The following is a 9,913-nucleotide window of genomic DNA, read 5'->3' as shown; positions in this document are numbered from 1 at the left end:
GCACTGGCCTGGGCTCAGGGCAAGGCTGCGCGCCTCCTCCCGGGCTCCGCCTGCTGTCCTGCAGCCGAGCGACCCGCCCTCCACATCCCCTGCGCGGCCTACCGGGTCACCAACACTCACCCCACCCCCAACGCCTCCTGCCAACTCTCACGTTCGCCTCTTATTCCTGGGGTCCTTGCGTATTCTGCACAGTTGAAGATTCCAAGAGGGGAAGTGACTGGTCCAGAGTCACAAGAGAATCCTGCCCTTGGCACAAGCACTTTCACCAAGTATATAGATTGGGGGCGAGGTGGAGGCGTGGGGGGGGGATGAGGACACACCTTGCAACAATAAGAAAGACCTCCAAGGAGAAAGATTGTAGATAATTCTGAAAAGGAGAAGATGAGAAAGAAATTGAAGAAACTTTGTTTCATATTTGAATGTCCCTGTGTGTGTGTGAGCATGTGCGTGTGTGTGTGTGTGCGTGCGTGTGTGTGTGCGTGCGTGCGTGTGTGCATACGTGCGTGCGTGTGTATGTGATTGTGCATATGCTTGTGTGTGTGCTTGTGCGTGTGTGTGTTTGTGTGTGTGTGTGTGTGTGTGTGTGTGTGTGTGTGTGTGTACACAGGCACCCTTGTCGGACTAGAGCCCTTGTGCCTTCTCTCAATTCCTCTTCTCCCTCCCAGGGCCCAACTGCTGTCACTCCATACTCTGCCAAGGAGGAGGGATCCGCAGCGAAAGCAGTAGTAAAGCCAGGCAGAGCTGAGGGACACAAAAAGATACAGGGAGGGGAGTGCCCGGGCTAAGTGCCAGACTCAGAGGACAGATCAGGGCAAGAGTACCGAAGCCTTGAAGCAGAGGAGGGAGAGCAAAGAGGATAGAAGACAGCGAAATCTGTGGGTCCCAGGGGCACATAGCAAGGATGGGGACAAAATGGCACAGCCCCAAGCTGTCCTTGGCCCTGGTGTTTCTGACCCTGGAGGCTGGGTGGGCTCAAGAAGGGTCAGAGCCTGTCCTGCTGGAGGGGGAGTGCCTGGTGGTCTGTGAGCCAGGCAGACCTACTGCAGGAGGACCTGGGGGAGCAGCCCTGGGAGAGGCACCCCCAGGACGAGTGGCGTTTGCTGCAGTCCGAAGCCACCACCATGAACCAGCAGGAGAAACCGGCAACAGTACCAGTGGTGCGATCTACTTCGACCAGGTAACTCCTCTACCCCCGTCCAGAAGACCTGGACTCTACTGCCCAAGCCACTTTGCAACCCTCAGACTCCAAGAAAACCATTTCCTGCATCTCTTGCTCCTCCTTCTTCTAAGATGGCCACCAACTGTTTGCCTGCTTCGATTCCTACACAGAGACATCGTAGCCCTGTCTCATACTTTGAGTCTACAGATTCCTGTCACGTCTGTGTGCCACCCCTTCTCCCCTCACCCACTGTACAAATGCCAACCCCAGTGACGTTCCTGAGCCCTGGGCACCCAGAATCCCTCTCAACGGGATCTGCTTCCCCACAGGTGCTGGTGAATGAGGGCGGTGGCTTTGATCGGCCCTCGGGCTGCTTCGTGGCCCCTGTCCGTGGGGTCTACAGCTTCCGATTCCATGTGGTGAAGGTGTACAACCGCCAGACTGTTCAGGTGACCTGAGTGCCAGCCCACCTCCGGGGGGACGGGAGGGTCATAGTGGGCCGCCGCACATCCCTGGATAGCCCTTCTATTGACCTCTATCCAGGGGGCCAAGAGCAAGGGAGGAAGGGTCCTGGCTAGCAGGGTATGGCAGACGTACAGATCCCAACACTGGCCATCCTTCAGTGCTCACTGGACACTCGAGTTCCCAAAAGAAAGCTCTTGGAAAAATGGGGCATGGAGTGGGGGGGAGTTCTGAGCTAAGGCTAAACTGAGGCTGGGACTTAGATGCTAACTGGGCTCCCCTCCCCAGGTGAGTCTGATGCTGAACACATGGCCGGTCATCTCAGCCTTTGCAAATGACCCTGATGTGACCCGAGAGGCAGCCACAAGCTCTGTGCTGCTTCCCCTGGACCCTGGGGATCGGGTGTCCCTGCGCCTGCGTCGGGGGAATCTTCTGGGTGGCTGGAAGTATTCAAGCTTCTCGGGCTTCCTCATCTTCCCACTCTGAAGACCCATGCCTTTAAATGACAGATATCTAGCACCTAACCCTTCTGCCTTCCCCTGCCCCAGAAACAAGTATTTTCAGGGCAAGAGAAAGACCCCCTCCAGGCTGCCTACAGCCCACCTTCTTGCATGAGATCATATTTAAACACCCAATGCTAAGAGTAGAGAAGAGCAGAGCTTTCTCTAGATGAACACTCCTCACCACTACCACTCCGGCCGCCCTCCAGCCTCCTGCTGCCCCTCCTGCCTGCAGCTTAAAGCAGGATTTGCCAAGGGGGAATTGTGCACTTCGACCCAGACTCCACTCCTCCTGTTCTCCACCCCAGCCTCCTGCTCAGTGCTGCTTGGTGACAGGTGGTGCAGGTAAGCTTGACAGGCTCCCGCAGGGGCCCAGATGGACCAGCCTCCTTGTACCTGCAGGCTCCATCCTGTGCGGAATGCCAGCAAAGAGAGCTCTCAGCCAGCACTGTCTGAACAGGGCTGACACCTCAACCACAAAAAGCAGTGTGGAGAGGGCCACAGAGCATCCGTAGCTGGAGAGACAGGATGAGGCCATGTGCCTACCCTGAACATGCAAACATTCTGCAGGTAAACAGTCGGAAGGCAGGAATCCTACGGTCCAGCTGTGCCAGGTCCCAGTGGACTCTGGCCTTCATCTCCTGACCTGAGGCGTGTGTGTGTGTGTGTGTGTGTGTTTGCTCTGGCTAACAGGGGAAACTAGAGCACGTGTACAGACCTGGAGGCAGGGTCAAAGGTCACACATGAGTCATGAAACCTATCAGTAACCACATGTTCTCGTCCTCGGCCACCTCCTAGAACTGCCCCACCTTGGAAATCTGAATTTCAGTCACTTCCCACTCTTGACTGGCACGTAGTTCCTCCATCTGTCTCCCAGCTAATTTCCCTGTACCCATAGCCTGTCCCTACTATCGCTTTGCCTCTAGATCTACACCATCTTACTCTCCTTAGGTTTCCTGTTCCCTGGGAGTCCATGACTCATCCCTCCAACTACTCTCCCACTGACATCAGAAACTCTCTTTTACCCCGTTATCCCAATGGTCCAGTAGGAGTGGACCTATCTAAAGCAACTTGGGAGCTACGCTTGTTAAAACAGTGTATTTGGGGTTTGGGGATTTAGCTCAGTGGTAGAGTGCTTGCCTAGCAAGCACAAGGCCCTGGGTTCGGTCCCCAGCTCCGAAAAAAAGAAAAGAAAAAAAAAAGACAGTGTATTTGTCCTGTTAGCGAGGGTGCAATTGGGAATGGGAACCTCGGGATTGAAGCCCATACAGCACGTTGAAGAGAAAATAAATTCAAAGCTGAGCATAACAGTCTGGGTTTTTTTTTGTTTTTTTGGGTTTTTTTTTTTTTTTTTGGTTCTTTTTTTCGGAGCTGGGGACTGAACCCAGGGCCTTGCGCTTCCTAGGCAAGCGCTCTGCCACTGAGCCAAATCCCCAACCCCATAACTTTTTTTTTTAAGATTTATTTATTTTATGTATGTGAGGACACTGTCACTGTCTTCAGACACACCAGAAGAGGGCATCAGATCCCATTACAGATGGTTGTGAGCCACCATGTGGTTGCTAAGAATTGAACTCAGAACCTCTGGAAGAGCAGTCAGTACTCTTAACTGTTGAGCCATTCCTCCAGCCCCCAATATGTTTTAAAAGCTATAATGTACAGTACTCATGCAAAAATAAATGCCAGAACAAGTTTGAAAATAAAAATCTAGTGTTCATTCAGGAGACAGAGGCAGGTGGATCTCTGTGAGTTTCAGGCAAACCATAGTAAAACCCTGTCCAGAAGGAAGGGAGGGAGGGAGGGAGAGAGAGAACAAAGAACGAGAAATAAGGATGGAGGTGTAGCTCAGAGGTAGAAGCTAATGCCCACAATGCACCAGGTTTGAACCCCAGCACTGGGTTATGGGGGTAGGGAATAGACAAGAGGGTGAGGGGAGCACTTTCCTTCAGCATTTGTCCTTACTCTGCGACCAGGAAGAATAGTTTAAACAAGATATTCTTTCTGTCTCACATCAAAAACTCTGTAACTGGGGAGTTCAGGATAAATAGTTGCTTATAATCACAAAAGACCAGTCTCCCCCTTTGGAATGCCTCTTTGGCATGCCACCTCATGGCCCAAGATTGCTTCTTGAGTGTCAACCATTACATCCCAGCAGCGCTGGAAAGCGTGAAAGAAGGAAGTACACAGCTCCTTCCTTGAAAGGTTTCCTGACAGCTGCCTACACACATTTCTGATTACATCGTCTCATTGCAGAACGGAGGCACACTTGGCCACACCAAGGCAGGACAGGCTAGGTAACAATCTTATCTTTATGTAGAGTATTTTCCTTGCTCATGCACTCATGACGTGTGTGTGTGTGTGTGTGTGTGTGTGTGTGTGTGTGTGTGTGTGAGAGAGAGAGAGAGAGAGAGAGAGAGAGAGAGAGAGGGGACAACTTTGGGTGTTGGACCCAGGTTCTCTGGTCTGGAAGCTTCTGGAATTCTTCCTTCCTAGAGCACAAGGATTACAGATGCATGGACTATGGCCGGCCTGAATATGTACTCAGGCCATCAGGTGTGCCTAGCAAGTGTTGTAACCACTGGACCACCTCCAAAGCCCACAGACTTTATTCTAGGCAATCATGTCCAGCGAAATGTCAGGAATCTTAAAGTAAGGGAGAAGAGTAAGTGGACACTGGAAGTCTTTCAGAATACAGCAGATTGGATCAGCCTGTTAACACCAGGTGGTATAAGGTGCTGTTTATTCATTGCAGTTTCTGTATGCCAACGTTCTGGAAAAGCATAACTATTCTCTGATAAGGTTTCACAATGTTGAAAGTAAGGTGGAGGTCAGTACATTTCCTTCCCAGAAGGGAAGAGGAAAGAAGCCACTTCCGAATCCATTTACCATCCAGCCCCTTAAGCTGTAGAGCTGATACCCCATGTCCATGGGAAAGTTCTTGGAGGTTGAGGATTCGATGCTTAGACTGGACCCACCCAGAATATACAAATATTTTAAGGTCTGCACCAGCGGTGTATTTGAAAAGTCCCCACACCATGTAACGGTATATTACGATATCTTGGTGGTTAGGGCACAGACTCTGAGATGTCTGCCTAACACAGACTTAAAATCTCAAGGTGACATTTTGAGCAAAACACTTTGCACGATTCACCCGTCAAATGGGAAGATATGAGTCTGAGATACCCAAGACAGAGAAGATCACGTAGGCTTTGGGTTTTGTTTTATTTTTTAGTTTATTTCTATTTTATTTGTTTGGGTGTTTTGCCTGTGCGTCACATACATGCAGTTCCCTTGGAGGCCAGACGAGGGCAACAGATCCCTTGAGACTGAGTTAGAGTGGGCAGTGAGCCACCTTGTGGGTGCCGAGAGTGGAGCTGGATCCTCGAGAAGAGCAGCCAGAGCTCTTCACCACTCCATCTCTCCAGCGTGCTCCCCAACTTCTCTCTCTCTCTCTCTCTCTCTCTCTCTCTCTCTCTCTCTCTCTCTCTCTCTCTCTCTCTCTCACACACACACACACACATACACACACACACGTTTTAATCACTTTAGAAGGTCAATCAGTTCCTACCCAAACAAGAATTTATTGGTTGATAGTCTAAGACTTCCTTGGCATAAAGAAAATGTCCCTTTTCCTTTGGCCCAGAAACAGATGACTTATCTTTAGACCACACAGCAGTGTAACCCTCTTCTTTTTACATTTGAAGACCAAATCCGAAACTTGGTCTGAGTAAGATAGTATCCATTTCATAACCTACAAACTCATTTTTTATGATAGTGGGAGTGGAGGTTTAAAACTGGACAATCCACCTGGGTGGTGATGTCACACACCTTTAATCCCTGAGCTCAGGAGGCAGAGGCAGACGGTTCCCTGTGAGTTTGAAGCCAGCCTGGTCTACAGAGTGAGTTCCAGGACAACCAGGGTTACACAGAAAAACCTTGTCTTGACAAAAAAAATAAAATAAAGCAAAATAAAACTGGACGGTCCAACCTAGTGTGATGTTACACACCTGAAACTTGGCACTTAAGAGGCAGAAGCAGGAAGATCTGGAGTTGAAGGCTAGCCTGGGCTACAAAAACTCTGTCACACGTGCACACTAAACTTGTACAATGCTGTAGTGATGTGTTTGCTTTATCAAAATGCTCAAAGCTTTTAAAGGCTCTGACCTGTTAGATTTGCAATTCCATTAAAATATTCAGGTGAATTTAACTGAATTTGTAATCAGTGTTTAAGTGATTTGACTTGTAAAATTTGTTGTAAAAATTGTTTATTTGTTGGCTACGTGTTTTTGTGTTCTGTTTTGCTTAAGTAAGATTCTATTAAATAGTGAGGAAAGCCTCAAAGGCTGTTGGTAGTCTTTTCTAGAGACCAAATCTCCTTAGACTTGGAGAGCCTAAAAAAATAGAAACCACTGTCAACTTTCACTCTGCCCTCTTCCTGGCGCCTTATTTGCACAGAGGAAATGGGCTACCCAAGTGCAGCCTGGGAGTGGAGCCCCTCCCTCCACTGCTCCTACACCAGCCTTTCTCCCTCTGCCTCTTCCACTGCTCTCTGGAGGCTGAACTTCCCCTCTGGTCCTGGTGTCTGTCTTCCTCCACCAGCACGGGCCCTGCTTCTGCTGAGCACACTCCTTGCCCATGGCTCCTCTCTACTCTTCCCTTCAGCAGGTAGGCTTAAGAGTTTACATCTCTTACATCTAAAAGAGAAAAGGACAAGTAAGTAGCTGTGGTGACCGGTAGCTTTCGTCAGCTCTCAAAACCGTGGAACCCCTGGGCACCAACTCTCCTCCTCTTTAGGCCTAGATGTCGGAATAAACATCTGTGACCAGTGGCTGGCCTGGGAAGTCTCTGGTGAAACCTGGCTCTGTGGCTCCGCCCACACTGCTTAACCAGTCACCCACTCCCCAGTGGTTGCTCCCATTCAGTCTTCCTGCTGCCCAGGCTGTCCCTTTGTCAGATTCTGTTGCCCGCATCCTAAGTGTGCTCGCTGGGCTTTCTGAATAGCTTTTTTTTTTTTTTTTTTTTTTTTGTTCTTTTTTTCGGAGCTGGGGACCGAACCCAGGGCCTTGAGCTTCCTAGGTAAGAGCTCTACCACTGAGCTAAATCCCCAGCCCCACTGAATAGCTTTCTATCCATGTCTCAAACCCTTTATCAGACTCTCCAGTCACTGTTTGCTCATTTCCTTGTTGTTTTGAGGCAGGGTCCTACCAGGCTGCTCTCAGGCCCCACAGTCCCGCGGCTGCTTGGGTTGCAGGCGCGCACCACTACGCCTAGCTCACCCTTAAATGTGTCTCCCTCAAGGCTCTGTCCTGAACTTCTTTGGTCAATAGCACCCGTGTCCATCCACCCGATGGAAACCGCCAATGTTTACACCTTCTCAACGGTAACTTTTCTGAACAGACCCCCTCATTCCACCTCTGCTCAACCTGCTGAACCGCTGAAGTGTGAATCACAAGCTCCTCTCAGCTCCCTGATCTCTTTGTAATTTGAGCTTTCCTTGTGGCCCAGACCAGAAACCAGCTTTTCTCCCCAGAACTCCCCCTCACCTCACAGCCACTGCTCCTGCTCATTGCTTCCCATCTACCTGGCTAGCAACCAGCGACCCTTTACCTAGATTTCTAGGAAGGCTCCGTTACCTGCCCCTGGTTCTCCTCAGTTCTCCTCAACCCCCGATACTTCCCTCTACTCTAGAATTGCCTTAGTGTTCATCCAGGAGACCATCGTACATAAAGCTTTGAAAGCTCCCAGTGGGTGTTGGAATGGAATGAATGTTCTCACGATCCAGCCGTTACGGTCTCCCCAGCTTCATCACTCGCTCGAAGATATTAAGAAATCTCACCATTGGGCTGGAGAGATGGCTCAGAGGTTAAGAGCTCTGACTGCTCTCCCAGAGGTCCTGAGTTCAAATCCCAGCAACCACATGGTGGCTCACAACCATCTGTAATGGGATCTGATGCCCTCTTCTGGTGTGTCTGAAGACAGCTACAGCGTACTTATATATAATAAATAAAATAAATCTAAAAAAAAACTTCCTAGGTTCAAGAGTATTGTTTTTGCAATCAACAGAAAAAAGAAAAATCAGGATATGCTTGAACTTGTGACTCATCTTAATCTGAACCAAACTGGAAAAGAAACGATTATTTTATATTTTTAAATGTTATTCCATGTGTATGGCTGTTTCGTCCACATGCATGTATGTGCACTATGTGCATGTCTTGAGCTGGTGAAAGTCAGAAGAGGGAGTTGGATCCCCTGGGACTGGAGTTAGGCAGCTGTGAGCTGTGGTACTGGGAAAGAAACTTGGTTACCTCTGCAAGAGCTACAACTGATCTTAGCCGCTAAGCCATCTCTTTGGTGCCCAAATAGAGAAATCTTAACTAACACTATGTGGTACACTAATAAAATACGGAGACACCATAGACTGAGGCATAGGGCCATAAGGCAACAACAGTGTAAAAATGCTTGCATAGAAGAAGGCATGAAGGGGTTGGGGATTTAGCTCAGTGGTAGAGCGCTTGCCTAGGAAGCGCAAGGCCCTGGGTTCGGTCCCCAGCTCCGAAAAATAGAACCAAAAAAAAAAAAAAGCATGAAAAAATGAAGAAAAAAAAAAGGCAGCATTAGTGACGGACAGTTCCTGAGTGGCATCGGATGATACGTCATGCAGACCCAGCCTCTCTTTTAATCACATATCTTCAGTGAGTTACCTCACCTCTCTGTGCCTCAATTTCTTCATCTGTAAAACGGAGCTATTAAGTGTGTCAGGTCTGGAAAGCACAGAACCTAGTGTCTGGCAAATAATCAGTATATATGAGTCGTTAATGTGTGAATTAGTAAACGATTAGAGAGCCGTGGAGGTCCCAGGGGTCTTGGGCAAGCTCTAAAAGCAGGTGGGATGTCTGGCGGCAACCCTTCACCTGTTTCAGTGTTTCTCTCCTCCCGGTGTGTTCAGTTTTACAGTGAACGCCGAGGTTTAGCCTACTACGGTGGTATCGAACTCACAGGTGCTTATGTGAGTTTTGACCCTGGGGTGGGAGGGCTGTATGGTTTGCATTAGTTGAAGGGACGGTCTATGCAGTGGCTGTTTTCACTCCTCTGTCAGATATGAGAAAGCCCAGCCACCAGTGCCCTGAGTGAGAACAGAAAGGGTGGAGACAAAGGTACTAGTGTGTCTGTTAGTTAATGTGGGCAAACTTTACTCTCCAAAAACCAAAGGGGATTTCAGTCAGGCATGGTGGTCTGTGCCTGTAATCTCAAAACTTGGGATGTGGAAGCAAAGGGTTGGAAATTCTAAGTCAGCCTTGGCTACAGAGTAAGTTAGGAGCTAGCCTGGGTTCCATGAGACCCTGTCTCAAAAAATACAGAGGGACCCACGAATCTCTACCAGAACCCTGTAAAGATCTAGAAAAAAGGAAAGGATTTTGCTGACCGCCTGTCCAAATGACCTCCACTTTAGCATCTGTGGTCTCTGTCTCTGACCTGCACCAATTAACGACCTTGGCTTTTGCAGGAAGGGCCCTGGGATGACCTTCATAAATATCACAGGTCATGAGCCTTGGGCTTGGCTCCATGGGCTCTCATATGCCTCATATCAAGTCACGCTATACTGGGTTCGCTTATTCTCCTTCGCCTGACTTTGGGCTCCAGGAGGAAAGAGATTATGTCCTTCCCATAACCTGTTATACTGTCCACTCCCAGACAGCCCACAACACATAGTAGGTGTGTTTCGAATAGGAACTGAGGAGTCGCATATGCACTTGTACATCCTTCCTGCCCGCTGTAACCATGCCAGCATGGA

General features: G+C 49.2%; 1 protein-coding gene across 1 annotated transcript; it reads left to right on the top strand.

Moving 5' to 3' along the window:
• The first annotated feature begins 790 nt into the window (after positions 1 to 790).
• Positions 791 to 3,300, top strand: Cbln3 (cerebellin 3 precursor). The gene is made up of 3 exons (NM_001109330.2): positions 791 to 1,177; positions 1,489 to 1,608; positions 1,910 to 3,300. Exons 1-3 carry the CDS (start codon positions 902 to 904, stop codon positions 2,105 to 2,107), a joined length of 594 nt encoding a protein of 197 aa, NP_001102800.1. The 5' UTR covers positions 791 to 901; the 3' UTR covers positions 2,108 to 3,300.
• Positions 3,301 to 9,913: the final 6,613 nt, after the last annotated feature.

This window comes from Rattus norvegicus, chromosome 15 (genome assembly GCF_036323735.1).
Source record: "Rattus norvegicus strain BN/NHsdMcwi chromosome 15, GRCr8, whole genome shotgun sequence".
Lineage (NCBI taxonomy): Eukaryota > Metazoa > Chordata > Mammalia > Rodentia > Muridae > Rattus > Rattus norvegicus.
This window is presented reverse-complemented; position numbering and strand designations above follow the sequence as displayed.

Coding starts and splice junctions, on each gene's coding strand:
- Cbln3 (NM_001109330.2), top strand. CDS start 902: ATGGGGACAAAATGGCACAGCCCCAAGCTGTCCTTGGCCCTGGTGTTT. Junction 1,178..1,488: donor GTGCGATCTACTTCGACCAG/GTAACTCCTCTA, acceptor GCTTCCCCACAG/GTGCTGGTGAATGAGGGCGG. Junction 1,609..1,909: donor ACAACCGCCAGACTGTTCAG/GTGACCTGAGTG, acceptor TCCCCTCCCCAG/GTGAGTCTGATGCTGAACAC.